At 46.2% G+C, this 16,745-nt stretch overlaps 3 protein-coding genes across 3 annotated transcripts; all 3 read left to right on the plus strand.

Annotated features, from left to right (window-relative positions):
• The first annotated feature begins 393 nt into the window (after window positions 1–393).
• Window positions 394–1,230, plus strand: LOC126293393 (glucose-induced degradation protein 8 homolog). Its single transcript, XM_049986602.1, has one exon. The coding sequence runs from the start codon at window positions 493–495 to the stop codon at window positions 1,180–1,182; it is 690 nt and encodes a 229-aa protein (XP_049842559.1). The 5' UTR covers window positions 394–492; the 3' UTR covers window positions 1,183–1,230.
• Window positions 1,231–6,465: 5,235 nt separating this feature from the next.
• On the plus strand, window positions 6,466–7,726 carry LOC126293390 (glucose-induced degradation protein 8 homolog). The gene has a single exon (XM_049986600.1). The coding sequence runs from the start codon at window positions 6,565–6,567 to the stop codon at window positions 7,252–7,254; it is 690 nt and encodes a 229-aa protein (XP_049842557.1). The 5' UTR covers window positions 6,466–6,564; the 3' UTR covers window positions 7,255–7,726.
• Window positions 7,727–9,359: 1,633 nt separating this feature from the next.
• On the plus strand, window positions 9,360–10,620 carry LOC126293395 (glucose-induced degradation protein 8 homolog). Its single transcript, XM_049986603.1, has one exon. It carries the CDS (start codon window positions 9,459–9,461, stop codon window positions 10,146–10,148), a length of 690 nt encoding a protein of 229 aa, XP_049842560.1. The 5' UTR covers window positions 9,360–9,458; the 3' UTR covers window positions 10,149–10,620.
• Window positions 10,621–16,745: the final 6,125 nt, after the last annotated feature.

Below are 16,745 nucleotides of genomic sequence, written 5' to 3' on the forward strand. Positions count from 1 at the left end.
TTGTGGCCCAGTGTTTTGCAGTTGGACGACAAGATTGGTACACAGTAGTAAAGAGCGAGGCACTGAGCTGGCATGAATAATGGAGTGCACAATGGGGCTCGAGATGTGTTTGTTACCTCAGGTGCTGTATGATTGTCGACAAGGAGTGAAAACGGAGCAATTTGTGATGGCTCTTTCAATTTAAGACGTTAAAAACAGACGGAATTTGCATTTGTAATACCAGAGCATCGAAACTGCTTGGAAGTTGTGTGTATATGAACGGGTCCGCGCCTTTGTACTCTGCTCCCTTCACCGCTACAAACCAACCAACCATCGTGTCCGTGCGCATCTGAGTCGCAAAGAATGGGGAATAGCGCAGTTTGCTCGTTCATGGGGCGTAGCTCAGTTGGTCAGTGGTGGTAAAGTTACGACAGCTGTTCAGTGTGTGATTTGGCTTGTTACTATGTGCAGTCAGTGTATCGTCATCACGCCAGCTGTAGCGTTGTGGACGAAATGAGCTACACAGAGAAACACGAAAACATTTCGAAGGACGACTGGATGGAGCATTTCGAAGGTGTTCATGTACAGCGTTCAGACATGAATAAGCTTATTATGAATTATTTGGTGACAGAAGGATTTAAGGAAGCAACTGAAAAATTCCAGCAGGAATCAGGCGTGAGTCCGTGTATGGATCTGGATTCTCTCGATGACAGAATACGAATACGTGATGCCATTCAGAGTGGTAAGATTCAGGAAGCTACGGCAATAGTTAACCAGCTGCATCCTGAGTTACTAGATAACGATAGGTATTTATATTTTCATCTTCAGCAGTTACATTTGACAGAACTGATTCGAAGCGGAAAAATTGAAGAAGCGCTCCATTTTGCTCAAGAACAGTTATCAGAAGCTGCAGAATCTGATCCTACCGTTTTAAATGAGTTGGAAAGAACATTAGCCCTTTTGGCGTTTGAAGACCCCCATCAGTCACCATTTAGTGATTTGTTGCACCCTACACATAGACAAAAAGTCGCAAGTGAACTAAATGCCGCAATACTAAAAATGGAAAACAGAGAATCTACAACTCCAAAGTTGTCAAATTTGTTAAAATTAATATTATGGGCACAAGATGAATTGGATAAGAAGAAGATTAAGTATCCGAAGATGACTTGCCTTGCCAACGCTGTAATTGAAGCACCAAAATGACAACAAATATCTCCCCCTCAAGAATCTATTGAAACTTCCAGTTTTTATCAAGGACAGTGAAACATCTTGAGGGATGTCAGTTTGCTAATAAACTGTAACGCCAGTTTCGACTTTCATTGTGGGGACATTTGTTCCACTGAGCAAATTTTGTAGAATCAGATTGTGTATGTTATTTCTTGTTTTAGTGATGCATTAACGATTTACAGAAAAAAATGTACTAACTGTTTAAGCTGTGTTGAAAATGAGTGCATGCATTTGTGTTTTTTAGGCAGACAGTAAGTACTGAAATTTTTATTCAATTACAGACATGTGGAAAGTAGTACTGTGCATGCATATTTAAACTCTTAAAACCCTTATTGACACGTAACCATTTAAGGTGTTATATTTAAGGGCTTTTTTTTCATTTATCATATAAACTTTTATCCATATAAACAAGAACAAAAGAATTTCTGTATTTTTACAAGTGTAGTAAAATTTTATGCACTTTTCTAAAAAAAAAAAAAAAAAAAAAAAAAGTTGGTAGAGCGTTCGCTTCGCATGTGAAAGGTCTAGGTTTCAAGCCGCGGCGCCTCCATTTTTTGTGGTCAGTGCATGGTAAGTGTTGGTCGCGGCGAACCTAAAGGCACGCAAGATGTTGCAAAGCCAGCGTCACAGACTGATATGATGTATACTGACGTAAGGAGAGCAAGATGTAAGTGTGGGGACCGGCTGTTATCGAGGTGTCATCGAGTGCAGATCTGTCTTAGGTATCGCGGCTTAACCACATTGAAGTCTAGAGGGTGGACAACACGTTGCTCTTACTCAGAGCGGTGTCCGAATTCTATTTTCGACGTTATACGTGCCACTTTCATTGTGGCCAACTACGATTCGATACAGAATGCACGAAACCTGAAAGACACCCTAACGGATACATAGAGAGTAGTGTTAGTCTGATGAATAATGGGAGTGCAAGGGTCTGTGTCGTCTATATGGCTGTATGTAGCACCATTAGTCTTCGGGGGGGCGGGCGTAGCTCATATGGTAGAGCCCTCGCTTAGTATGCGAGAGGTGCTGGGATCAGTACCCAGTGCCTCCAGAATTTTTAACACACCTACATGCGCACCTTGCCATGCAAGTGGAATAATTCGCAACCAGCAGATGTGTCTAGGAAGATACGAGCGAATGATTAGCATCCACAATTGACAAGCGTGCTGTTATTAGTGCGCAGGAAGCACCCTCCTCCCACGCCTACACTTAATTTAGAAACACTACAAGTGTTCCCGTAAGATTCTCAAGCCTATGTCGGAAAGATCTGCCTTGCGCTGAGTTCACGTAAATCCCACTGCACATTCCTATTCTTTGCGTGCAGTCAGCTGCTACTGGTGTTGCTAGTTGTGACTGCTGATAACAGATGCCGTAGCAATCAATTCATGGAGTGAGTTGTATGTTTTGCGATAGTCTGTCTCTGACAAGCAAGCACAGGTGACATAGGTGCGAACACAGGAAGCTTGCAGACCCTCGCTGCCTGCAGACACCGAGCAGCCACACTAGGAGGGCGGCCTAAGCCGTAGGCGAAATGTGCTCATTCGCTTTGGCGCGACGTCGAACTATAAATAATGCTGTCACTAGCGTGAGCGTTGCGTGAGCGTCGTGGAAAGTCGGAAAAGTCGGCTGCGAGGGTGAGTGCCAAGTTTGGGGAGCGTTTCGTAGTATGCGCAGTGCAATGGAGACGCGGAAACTTGTTGTGGCCCAGTGTTTTGCAGTTGGACGACAAGATTGGTACACAGTAGTAAAGAGCGAGGCACTGAGTTGGCATGAATAATGGAGTGCACAATGGGGCTCGAGATGTGTTTGTTACCTCAGGTGCTGTATGATTGTCCACAAGGAGTGAAAACGGAGCAATTTGTGATGGCTCTTTCAATTTAAGACGTTAAAAACAGACGGAATTTGCATTTGTAATACCAGAGCATCGAAACTGCTTGGAAGTTGTGTGTATATGAACGGGTCCGCGCCTTTGTACTCTGCTCCCTTCACCGCTACAAACCAACCAACCATCGTGTCCGTGCGCATCTGAGTCGCAAAGAATGGGGAATAGCGCAGTTTGCTCGTTCATTGGGCGTAGCTGAGATGGTAGAGCGTTCGCTTCGCATGAGAAAGGTGCAGGGTTCAAGCCGCGGCGCCCCAATTTTTTGTGGGCAGTGCATTGTAAGTGTTGGTCGCGGCGAACCTAAAGGCACGCAAGATGTTGCAAAGCCAGCGTCACAAACTGAAATGATGTATACTGACGTAAGGAGAGCAAGATGTAAGTGTGGGGACCGGCTGTAATCGAGGTGTCATCGAGTGCAGATCTGTCTTAGGTATCACGGCTTAACCTCATTGAAGTCTAGAGGGTGGACAACACGTTCGTCTTACTCAGAGCGGTGTCCGAACTCTATTTTCGACGTTATACGTGCCACTTTCAGTGTGGCCAACTACGATTCGATACAGAATGCACGAAACTTGAAAGACACCCTAACGGATACATAGAGAGTAGTGTTTGTCTGCTGAATAATGGGAGTGCAAGGGTCTGTGTCTTCTATATGGCTGTATGTAGCACCATTAGTCTTCGGGGGGGCGGGCGTAGCTCAGATGGTAGAGCGCTCGCTTAGTAAGCGTGAGGTACTGGGATCAATACCCAGTGCCTCCAGAATTTTTAACACACCTACATGCGCACCTTGCCATGCAAGTGGAATAATTCTCAGCCTGCAGATGTGTCTAGGAAGATACAAGCGAATGATTAGCATCCACAATTGGCAAGCGTGCTGTTATTAGTGCGCGGGAAGCACCCTCCTCCCACCCCTACGCTTTATTTAGAAACAGTACAAGTGTTCCCGTAAGATTCTCAAGCCTATGTCGGAAAGATCTGCCTTGCGCCGAGTTCACGTAAATCCCACTGCACATTCCTATTCTTTGCGTGCAGTCGGCTGCTACTGGTGTTGCTAGTTGTGACTGCTGATAACAGATGCCGTAGCAATCAATTCATGGAGTGAGTTGTATGTTTTGCGATAGTCTGTCTCTGACAAGCAAGCACAGGTGACATAGGTGCGAACACAGGAAGCTAGCAGACCCTCGCTGCCTGCAGACACCGAGCAGCCACTCTAGGAGGGCGGCCTAAGCCGTAGGCGAAATGTGCTCATTCGCTTTCGCGCGACGTCGAACTATAAATAATGCTGTCACTAGCGTGAGCGTTGCGTGAGCGTCGTGGAAAGTCGGAAAAGTCGGCTGCGTGGGTGAGTGCCAAGTTTGGGGAGCGTTTTGTAGTATGCACAGTGCAATGGAGACGCGGAAACTTGTTGTGGCCCAGTGTTTTGCAGTTGGACGACAAGATTAGTACACAGTAGTAAAGAGCGAGGCACTGAGTTGGCATGAATAATGGAGTGCACAATGGGGCTCGAGATGTGTTTGTTACCTCAGGTGCTGTATGATTGTCGACAAGGAGTGAAAACGGAGCAATTTGTGACGGCTCTTTCAATTTAAGACGTTAAAAACAGACGGAATTTGCATTTGTAATACCAGAGCATCGAAACTGCTTGGAAGTTGTGTGTATATGAACGGGTCCGCGCCTTTGTACTCTGCTTCCTTCACCGCTACAAACCAACCAACCATCGTGTCCGTGCGCATCTGAGTCGCAAAGAATGGGGAATAGCGCAGTTTGCTCGTGCATGGGGCGTAGCTCAGTTGGTAGAGCGTTCGCTTCGCATGTGAAAGGTCTAGGTTTCAAGCCGCGGCGCCTCAATTTTTTGTGGTCAGTGCATGGAAAGTGTTGGTCGCGGCGAACCTAAAGGCACGCAAGATGTTGCAAAGCCAGCGTCACAGACTGATATGATGTATACTGACGTAAGGAGAGCAAGATGTAAGTGTGGGGACCGGCTGTTATCGAGGTGTCATCGAGTGCAGATCTGTCTTAGGTATCGCGGCTTAACCTCATTGAAGTCTAGAGGGTGGACAACACGTTGCTCTTACTGAGAGCGGTGTCCGAATTCTATTTTCGACGTTATACGTGCCACTTTCATTGTGGCCAACTACGATTCGATACAGAATGCACGAAACCTGAAAGACACCCTAACGGATACATAGAGAGTAGAGTTTGTCTGATGAATAATGGGAGTGCAAGGGTCTGTGTCGTCTATATGGCTGTATGTAGCACCATTAGTCTTCGGGGTTGCGGGCGTAGCTCATATGGTAGAGCCCTCGCTTAGTATGCGAGAGGTACTGGGATCAGTACCCAGTGCCTCCAGAATTTTTAACACACCTACATGCGCACCTTGCCATGCAAGTGGAATAATTCACAACCAGCAGATGTGTCTAGGAAGATACAAGCGAATGATTAGCATCCACAATTGACAAGCGTGCTGTTATTAGTGCGCAGGAAGCACCCTCCTCCCACGCCTACACTTAATTTAGAAACACTACAAGTGTTCCCGTAAGATTCTCAAGCCTATGTCGGAAAGATCTGCCTTGCGCTGAGTTCACGTAAATCCCACTGCACATTCCTATTCTTTGCGTGCAGTCAGCTGCTACTGGTGTTGCTAGTTGTGACTGCTGATAACAGATGCCGTAGCAATCAATTCATGGAGTGAGTTGTATGTTTTGCGATAGTCTGTCTCTGACAAGCAAGCACAGGTGACATAGGTGCGAACACAGGAAGCTTGCAGACCCTCGCTGCCTGCAGACACCGAGCAGCCACACTAGGAGGGCGGCCTAAGCCGTAGGCGAAATGTGCTCATTCGCTTTGGCGCGACGTCGAACTATAAATAATGCTGTCACTAGCGTGAGCGTCGTGGAAAGTCGGAAAAGTCGGCTGCGAGGGTGAGTGCCAAGTTTGGGGAGCGTTTCGTAGTATGCGCAGTGCAATGGAGACGCAGAAACTTGTTGTGGCCCAGTGTTTTGCAGTTGGACGACAAGATTGGTACACAGTAGTAAAGAGCGAGGCACTGAGCTGGCATGAATAATGGAGTGCACAATGGGGCTCGAGATGTGTTTGTTACCTCAGGTGCTGTATGATTGTCGACAAGGAGTGAAAACGGAGCAATTTGTGATGGCTCTTTCAATTTAAGACGTTAAAAACAGACGGAATTTGCATTTGTAATACCAGAGCATCGAAACTGCTTGGAAGTTGTGTGTATATGAACGGGTCCGCGCCTTTGTACTCTGCTCCCTTCACCGCTACAAACCAACCAACCATCGTGTCCGTGCGCATCTGAGTCGCAAAGAATGGGGAATAGCGCAGTTTGCTCGTTCATGGGGCGTAGCTCAGTTGGTCAGTGGTGGTAAAGTTACGACAGCTGTTCAGTGTGTGATTTGGCTTGTTACTATGTGCAGTCAGTGTATCGTCATCACGCCAGCTGTAGCGTTGTGGACGAAATGAGCTACACAGAGAAACACGAAAACATTTCGAAGGACGACTGGATGGAGCATTTCGAAGGTGTTCATGTACAGCGTTCAGACATGAATAAGCTTATTATGAATTATTTGGTGACAGAAGGATTTAAGGAAGCAACTGAAAAATTCCAGCAGGAATCAGGCGTGAGTCCGTGTATGGATCTGGATTCTCTCGATGACAGAATACGAATACGTGATGCCATTCAGAGTGGTAAGATTCAGGAAGCTACGGCAATAGTTAACCAGCTGCATCCTGAGTTACTAGATAACGATAGGTATTTATATTTTCATCTTCAGCAGTTACATTTGACAGAACTGATTCGAAGCGGAAAAATTGAAGAAGCGCTCCATTTTGCTCAAGAACAGTTATCAGAAGCTGCAGAATCTGATCCTACCGTTTTAAATGAGTTGGAAAGAACATTAGCCCTTTTGGCGTTTGAAGACCCCCATCAGTCACCATTTAGTGATTTGTTGCACCCTACACATAGACAAAAAGTCGCAAGTGAACTAAATGCCGCAATACTAAAAATGGAAAACAGAGAATCTACAACTCCAAAGTTGTCAAATTTGTTAAAATTAATATTATGGGCACAAGATGAATTGGATAAGAAGAAGATTAAGTATCCGAAGATGACTTGCCTTGCCAACGCTGTAATTGAAGCACCAAAATGACAACAAATATCTCCCCCTCAAGAATCTAATGAAACTTCCAGTTTTTATCAAGGACAGTGAAACATCTTGAGGGATGTCAGTTTGCTAATAAACTGTAACGCCAGTTTCGACTTTCATTGTGGGGACATTTGTTCCACTGAGCAAATTTTGTAGAATCAGATTGTGTATGTTATTTCTTGTTTTAGTGATGCATTAACGATTTACAGAAAAAAATGTACTAACTGTTTAAGCTGTGTTGAAAATGAGTGCATGCATTTGTGTTTTTTAGGCAGACAGTAAGTACTGAAATTTTTATTCAATTACAGACATGTGGAAAGTAGTACTGTGCATGCATATTTAAACTCTTAAAACCCTTATTGACACGTAACCATTTAAGGTGTTATATTTAAGGGCTTTTTTTTCATTTATCATATAAACTTTTTTCCATATAAACAAGAACAAAAGAATTTCTGTATTTTTACAAGTGTAATAAAATTTTATGCACTTTTCTAAAAAAAAAAAAAAAAAAAAAAAAAAAGTTGGTAGAGCGTTCGCTTCGCATGTGAAAGGTCTAGGTTTCAAGCCGCGGCGCCTCAATTTTTTGTGGTCAGTGCATGGAAAGTGTTGGTCGCGGCGAACCTAAAGGCACGCAAGATGTTGCAAAGCCAGCGTCACAGACTGATATGATGTATACTGACGTAAGGAGAGCAAGATGTAAGTGTGGGGACCGGCTGTTATCGAGGTGTCATCGAGTGCAGATCTGTCTTAGGTATCGCGGCTTAACCTCATTGAAGTCTAGAGGGTGGACAACACGTTGCTCTTACTGAGAGCGGTGTCCGAATTCTATTTTCGACGTTATACGTGCCACTTTCATTGTGGCCAACTACGATTCGATACAGAATGCACGAAACCTGAAAGACACCCTAACGGATACATAGAGAGTAGAGTTTGTCTGATGAATAATGGGAGTGCAAGGGTCTGTGTCGTCTATATGGCTGTATGTAGCACCATTAGTCTTCGGGGTTGCGGGCGTAGCTCATATGGTAGAGCCCTCGCTTAGTATGCGAGAGGTACTGGGATCAGTACCCAGTGCCTCCAGAATTTTTAACACACCTACATGCGCACCTTGCCATGCAAGTGGAATAATTCACAACCAGCAGATGTGTCTAGGAAGATACAAGCGAATGATTAGCATCCACAATTGACAAGCGTGCTGTTATTAGTGCGCAGGAAGCACCCTCCTCCCACGCCTACACTTAATTTAGAAACACTACAAGTGTTCCCGTAAGATTCTCAAGCCTATGTCGGAAAGATCTGCCTTGCGCTGAGTTCACGTAAATCCCACTGCACATTCCTATTCTTTGCGTGCAGTCAGCTGCTACTGGTGTTGCTAGTTGTGACTGCTGATAACAGATGCCGTAGCAATCAATTCATGGAGTGAGTTGTATGTTTTGCGATAGTCTGTCTCTGACAAGCAAGCACAGGTGACATAGGTGCGAACACAGGAAGCTTGCAGACCCTCGCTGCCTGCAGACACCGAGCAGCCACACTAGGAGGGCGGCCTAAGCCGTAGGCGAAATGTGCTCATTCGCTTTGGCGCGACGTCGAACTATAAATAATGCTGTCACTAGCGTGAGCGTCGTGGAAAGTCGGAAAAGTCGGCTGCGAGGGTGAGTGCCAAGTTTGGGGAGCGTTTCGTAGTATGCGCAGTGCAATGGAGACGCAGAAACTTGTTGTGGCCCAGTGTTTTGCAGTTGGACGACAAGATTGGTACACAGTAGTAAAGAGCGAGGCACTGAGCTGGCATGAATAATGGAGTGCACAATGGGGCTCGAGATGTGTTTGTTACCTCAGGTGCTGTATGATTGTCGACAAGGAGTGAAAACGGAGCAATTTGTGATGGCTCTTTCAATTTAAGACGTTAAAAACAGACGGAATTTGCATTTGTAATACCAGAGCATCGAAACTGCTTGGAAGTTGTGTGTATATGAACGGGTCCGCGCCTTTGTACTCTGCTCCCTTCACCGCTACAAACCAACCAACCATCGTGTCCGTGCGCATCTGAGTCGCAAAGAATGGGGAATAGCGCAGTTTGCTCGTTCATGGGGCGTAGCTCAGTTGGTCAGTGGTGGTAAAGTTACGACAGCTGTTCAGTGTGTGATTTGGCTTGTTACTATGTGCAGTCAGTGTATCGTCATCACGCCAGCTGTAGCGTTGTGGACGAAATGAGCTACACAGAGAAACACGAAAACATTTCGAAGGACGACTGGATGGAGCATTTCGAAGGTGTTCATGTACAGCGTTCAGACATGAATAAGCTTATTATGAATTATTTGGTGACAGAAGGATTTAAGGAAGCAACTGAAAAATTCCAGCAGGAATCAGGCGTGAGTCCGTGTATGGATCTGGATTCTCTCGATGACAGAATACGAATACGTGATGCCATTCAGAGTGGTAAGATTCAGGAAGCTACGGCAATAGTTAACCAGCTGCATCCTGAGTTACTAGATAACGATAGGTATTTATATTTTCATCTTCAGCAGTTACATTTGACAGAACTGATTCGAAGCGGAAAAATTGAAGAAGCGCTCCATTTTGCTCAAGAACAGTTATCAGAAGCTGCAGAATCTGATCCTACCGTTTTAAATGAGTTGGAAAGAACATTAGCCCTTTTGGCGTTTGAAGACCCCCATCAGTCACCATTTAGTGATTTGTTGCACCCTACACATAGACAAAAAGTCGCAAGTGAACTAAATGCCGCAATACTAAAAATGGAAAACAGAGAATCTACAACTCCAAAGTTGTCAAATTTGTTAAAATTAATATTATGGGCACAAGATGAATTGGATAAGAAGAAGATTAAGTATCCGAAGATGACTTGCCTTGCCAACGCTGTAATTGAAGCACCAAAATGACAACAAATATCTCCCCCTCAAGAATCTAATGAAACTTCCAGTTTTTATCAAGGACAGTGAAACATCTTGAGGGATGTCAGTTTGCTAATAAACTGTAACGCCAGTTTCGACTTTCATTGTGGGGACATTTGTTCCACTGAGCAAATTTTGTAGAATCAGATTGTGTATGTTATTTCTTGTTTTAGTGATGCATTAACGATTTACAGAAAAAAATGTACTAACTGTTTAAGCTGTGTTGAAAATGAGTGCATGCATTTGTGTTTTTTAGGCAGACAGTAAGTACTGAAATTTTTATTCAATTACAGACATGTGGAAAGTAGTACTGTGCATGCATATTTAAACTCTTAAAACCCTTATTGACACGTAACCATTTAAGGTGTTATATTTAAGGGCTTTTTTTTCATTTATCATATAAACTTTTTTCCATATAAACAAGAACAAAAGAATTTCTGTATTTTTACAAGTGTAATAAAATTTTATGCACTTTTCTAAAAAAAAAAAAAAAAAAAAAAAAAAGTTGGTAGAGCGTTCGCTTCGCATGTGAAAGGTCTAGGTTTCAAGCCGCGGCGCCTCCATTTTTTGTGGTCAGTGCATGGTAAGTGTTGGTCGCGGCGAACCTAAAGGCACGCAAGATGTTGCAAAGCCAGCGTCACAGACTGATATGATGTATACTGACGTAAGGAGAGCAAGATGTAAGTGTGGGGACCGGCTGTTATCGAGGTGTCATCGAGTGCAGATCTGTCTTAGGTATCGCGGCTTAACCTCATTGAAGTCTAGAGGGTGGACAACACGTTGCTCTTACTCAGAGCGGTGTCCGAATTCTATTTTCGACGTTATACGTGCCACTTTCATTGTGGCCAACTACGATTCGATACAGAATGCACGAAACCTGAAAGACACCCTAACGGATACATAGAGAGTAGTGTTAGTCTGATGAATAATGGGAGTGCAAGGGTCTGTGTCGTCTATATGGCTGTATGTAGCACCATTAGTCTTCGGGGGGGGCGGGCGTAGCTCATATGGTAGAGCCCTCGCTTAGTATGCGAGAGGTACTGGGATCAGTACCCAGTGCCTCCAGAATTTTTAACACACCTACATGCGCACCTTGCCATGCAAGTGGAATAATTCGCAACCAGCAGATGTGTCTAGGAAGATACGAGCGAATGATTAGCATCCACAATTGACAAGCGTGCTGTTATTAGTGCGCAGGAAGCACCCTCCTCCCACGCCTACACTTAATTTAGAAACACTACAAGTGTTCCCGTAAGATTCTCAAGCCTATGTCGGAAAGATCTGCCTTGCGCTGAGTTCACGTAAATCCCACTGCACATTCCTATTCTTTGCGTGCAGTCAGCTGCTACTGGTGTTGCTAGTTGTGACTGCTGATAACAGATGCCGTAGCAATCAATTCATGGAGTGAGTTGTATGTTTTGCGATAGTCTGTCTCTGACAAGCAAGCACAGGTGACATAGGTGCGAACACAGGAAGCTTGCAGACCCTCGCTGCCTGCAGACACCGAGCAGCCACACTAGGAGGGCGGCCTAAGCCGTAGGCGAAATGTGCTCATTCGCTTTGGCGCGACGTCGAACTATAAATAATGCTGTCACTAGCGTGAGCGTTGCGTGAGCGTCGTGGAAAGTCGGAAAAGTCGGCTGCGAGGGTGAGTGCCAAGTTTGGGGAGCGTTTCGTAGTATGCGCAGTGCAATGGAGACACGGAAACTTGTTGTGGCCCAGTGTTTTGCAGTTGGACGACAAGATTGGTACACAGTAGTAAGGAGCGAGGCACTGAGTTGGCATGAATAATGGAGTGCACAATGGGGCTCGAGATGTGTTTGTTACCTCAGGTGCTGTATGATTGTCGACAAGGAGTGAAAACGGAGCAATTTGTGATGGCTCTTTCAATTTAAGACGTTAAAAACAGACGGAATTTGCATTTGTAATACCAGAGCATCGAAACTGCTTGGAAGTTGTGTGTATATGAACGGGTCCGCGCCTTTGTACTCTGCTCCCTCCACCGCTACAAACCAACCAACCATCGTGTCCGTGCGCATCTGAGTCGCAAAGAATGGGGAATAGCGCAGTTTGCTCGTTGATGGGGCGTAGCTCAGTTGGTAGAGCGTTCGCTTCGCATGTGAAAGGTCTAGGTTTCAAGCCGCGGCGCCTCCATTTTTTGTGGTCAGTGCATGGTAAGTGTTGGTCGCGGCGAACCTAAAGGCACGCAAGATGTTGCAAAGCCAGCGTCACAGACTGATATGATGTATACTGACGTAAGGAGAGCAAGATGTAAGTGTGGGGACCGGCTGTTATCGAGGTGTCATCGAGTGCAGATCTGTCTTAGGTATCGCGGCTTAACCTCATTGAAGTCTAGAGGGTGGACAACACGTTGCTCTTACTCAGAGCGGTGTCCGAATTCTATTTTCGACGTTATACGTGCCCCTTTCATTGTGGCCAACTACGATTCGATACAGAATACACGAAACCTGAAAGACACCCTAACGGATACATAGAGAGTAGTGTTTGTCTGATAAATAATGGGAGTGCAAGGGTCTGTGTCGTCTATATGGCTGTATGTAGCACCATTAGTCTTCGGGGGGGCGGGCGTAGCTCATATGGTAGAGCCCTCGCTTAGTATGCGAGAGGTACTGGGATCAGTACCCAGTGCCTCCAGAATTTTTAACACACCTACATGCGCACCTTGCCATGCAAGTGGAATAATTCACAACCAGCAGATGTGTCTAGGAAGATACAAGCGAATGATTAGCATCCACAATTGACAAGCGTGCTGTTATTAGTGCGCAGGAAGCCCCCTCCTCCCACGCCTACACTTAATTTAGAAACACTACAAGTGTTCCCGTAAGATTCTCAAGCCTATGTCGGAAAGATCTGCCTTGCGCTGAGTTCACGTAAATCCCACTGCACATTCCTATTCTTTGCGTGCAGTCAGCTGCTACTGGTGTTGCTAGTTGTGACTGCTGATAACAGATGCCGTAGCAATCAATTCATGGAGTGAGTTGTATGTTTTGCGATAGTCTGTCTCTGACAAGCAAGCACAGGTGACATAGGTGCGAACACAGGAAGCTTGCAGACCCTCGCTGCCTGCAGACACCGAGCAGCCACACTAGGAGGGCGGCCTAAGCCGTAGGCGAAATGTGCTCATTCGCTTTGGCGCGACGTCGAACTATAAATAATGCTGTCACTAGCGTGAGCGTTGCGTGAGCGTCGTGGAAAGTCGGCTGCGAGGGTGAGTGCCAAGTTTGGGGAGCGTTTCGTAGTATGCGCAGTGCAATGGAGACGCGGAAACTTGTTGTGGCCCAGTGTTTTGCAGTTGGACGACAAGATTGGTACACAGTAGTAAAGAGCGAGGCACTGAGTTGGCATGAATAATGGAGTGCACAATGGGGCTCGAGATGTGTTTGTTACCTCAGGTGCTGTATGATTGTCGACAAGGAGTGAAAACGGAGCAATTTGTGACGGCTCTTTCAATTTAAGACGTTAAAAACAGACGGAATTTGCATTTGTAATACCAGAGCATCGAAACTACTTGGAACTTTTGTGTATATGAACGTGTCCGCGCCTTTGTACTCTGCTCCCTTCACCGCTACAAACCAACCAACCATCGTGTCCGTGCGCATCAGAGTCGCAAAGAATGGGGAATAGCGCAGTTGGTCGTGCCTGGGGCGTAGCTGAGATGGTAGAGCGTTCGCTTCGCATGAGAAAGGTGCAGGGTTCAAGCCGCGGCGCCCCAATTTTTTGTGGGCAGTGCATTGTAAGTGTTGGTCGCGGCGAACCTAAAGGCACGCAAGATGTTGCAAAGCCAGCGTCACAAACTGAAATGATGTATACTGACGTAAGGAGAGCAAGATGTAAGTGTGGGGACCGGCTGTAATCGAGGTGTCATCGAGTGCAGATCTGTCTTAGGTATCACGGCTTAACCTCATTGAAGTCTAGAGGGTGGACAACACGTTCGTCTTACTCAGAGCGGTGTCCGAACTCTATTTTCGACGTTATACGTGCCACTTTCAGTGTGGCCAACTACGATTCGATACAGAATGCACGAAACTTGAAAGACACCCTAACGGATACATAGAGAGTAGTGTTTGTCTGCTGAATAATGGGAGTGCAAGGGTCTGTGTCTTCTATATGGCTGTATGTAGCACCATTAGTCTTCGGGGGGGCGGGCGTAGCTCAGATGGTAGAGCGCTCGCTTAGTAAGCGTGAGGTACTGGGATCAATACCCAGTGCCTCCAGAATTTTTAACACACCTACATGCGCACCTTGCCATGCAAGTGGAATAATTCTCAGCCTGCAGATGTGTCTAGGAAGATACAAGCGAATGATTAGCATCCACAATTGGCAAGCGTGCTGTTATTAGTGCGCGGGAAGCACCCTCCTCCCACGCCTACACTTTATTTAGAAACAGTACAAGTGTTCCCGTAAGATTCTCAAGCCTATGTCGGAAAGATCTGCCTTGCGCCGAGTTCACGTAAATCCCACTGCACATTCCTATTCTTTGCGTGCAGTCGGCTGCTACTGGTGTTGCTAGTTGTGACTGCTGATAACAGATGCCGTAGCAATCAATTCATGGAGTGAGTTGTATGTTTTGCGATAGTCTGTCTCTGACAAGCAAGCACAGGTGACATAGGTGCGAACACAGGAAGCTAGCAGACCCTCGCTGCCTGCAGACACCGAGCAGCCACTCTAGGAGGGCGGCCTAAGCCGTAGGCGAAATGTGCTCATTCGCTTTCGCGCGACGTCGAACTATAAATAATGCTGTCACTAGCGTGAGCGTTGCGTGAGCGTCGTGGAAAGTCGGAAAAGTCGGCTGCGTGGGTGAGTGCCAAGTTTGGGGAGCGTTTTGTAGTATGCACAGTGCAATGGAGACGCGGAAACTTGTTGTGGCCCAGTGTTTTGCAGTTGGACGACAAGATTAGTACACAGTAGTAAAGAGCGAGGCACTGAGTTGGCATGAATAATGGAGTGCACAATGGGGCTCGAGATGTGTTTGTTACCTCAGGTGCTGTATGATTGTCGACAAGGAGTGAAAACGGAGCAATTTGTGACGGCTCTTTCAATTTAAGACGTTAAAAACAGACGGAATTTGCATTTGTAATACCAGAGCATCGAAACTACTTGGAACTTTTGTGTATATGAACGTGTCCGCGCCTTTGTACTCTGCTCCCTTCACCGCTACAAACCAACCAACCATCGTGTCCGTGCGCATCAGAGTCGCAAAGAATGGGGAATAGCGCAGTTTGGTCGTGCCTGGGGCGTAGCTGAGATGGTAGAGCGTTCGCTTCGCATGAGAAAGGTGCAGGGTTCAAGCCGCGGCGCCCCAATTTTTTGTGGGCAGTGCATTGTAAGTGTTGGTCGCGGCGAACCTAAAGGCACGCAAGATGTTGCAAAGCCAGCGTCACAAACTGAAATGATGTATACTGACGTAAGGAGAGCAAGATGTAAGTGTGGGGACCGGCTGTAATCGAGGTGTCATCGAGTGCAGATCTGTCTTAGGTATCACGGCTTAACCTCATTGAAGTCTAGAGGGTGGACAACACGTTCGTCTTACTCAGAGCGGTGTCCGAACTCTATTTTCGACGTTATACGTGCCACTTTCAGTGTGGCCAACTACGATTCGATACAGAATGCACGAAACTTGAAAGACTCCCTAACGGATACATAGAGAGTAGTGTTTGTCTGCTGAATAATGGGAGTGCAAGGGTCTGTGTCTTCTATATGGCTGTATGTAGCACCATTAGTCTTTGGGGGGGCGGGCGTAGCTCAGATGGTAGAGCGCTCGCTTAGTAAGCGTGAGGTACTGGGATCAATACCCAGTGCCTCCAGAATTTTTAACACACCTACATGCGCACCTTGCCATGCAAGTGGAATAATTCTCAGCCTGCAGATGTGTCTAGGAAGATACAAGCGAATGATTAGCATCCACAATTGGCAAGCGTGCTGTTATTAGTGCGCGGGAAGCACCCTCCTCCCACCCCTACGCTTTATTTAGAAACAGTACAAGTGTTCCCGTAAGATTCTCAAGCCTATGTCGGAAAGATCTGCCTTGCGCCGAGTTCACGTAAATCCCACTGCACATTCCTATTCTTTGCGTGCAGTCGGCTGCTACTGGTGTTGCTAGTTGTGACTGCTGATAACAGATGCCGTAGCAATCAATTCATGGAGTGAGTTGTATGTTTTGCGATAGTCTGTCTCTGACAAGCAAGCACAGGTGACATAGGTGCGAACACAGGAAGCTAGCAGACCCTCGCTGCCTGCAGACACCGAGCAGCCACTCTAGGAGGGCGGCCTAAGCCGTAGGCGAAATGTGCTCATTCGTTTTCGCGCGACGTCGAACTATAAATAATGCTGTCACTAGCGTGAGCGTTGCGTGAGCGTCGTGGAAAGTCGGAAAAGTCGGCTGCGTGGGTGAGTGCCAAGTTTGGGGAGCGTTTTGTAGTATGCACAGTGCAATGGAGACGCGGAAACTTGTTGTGGCCCAGTGTTTTGCAGTTGGACGACAAGATTAGTACACAGTAGTAAAGAGCGAGGCACTGAGTTGGCATGAATAATGGAGTGCACAATGGGGATCGAGATGTGTTTGTT

Source organism: Schistocerca gregaria, chromosome 10, assembly GCF_023897955.1.
Source record: "Schistocerca gregaria isolate iqSchGreg1 chromosome 10, iqSchGreg1.2, whole genome shotgun sequence".
NCBI classification, from domain to species: Eukaryota; Metazoa; Arthropoda; class Insecta; order Orthoptera; family Acrididae; genus Schistocerca; species Schistocerca gregaria.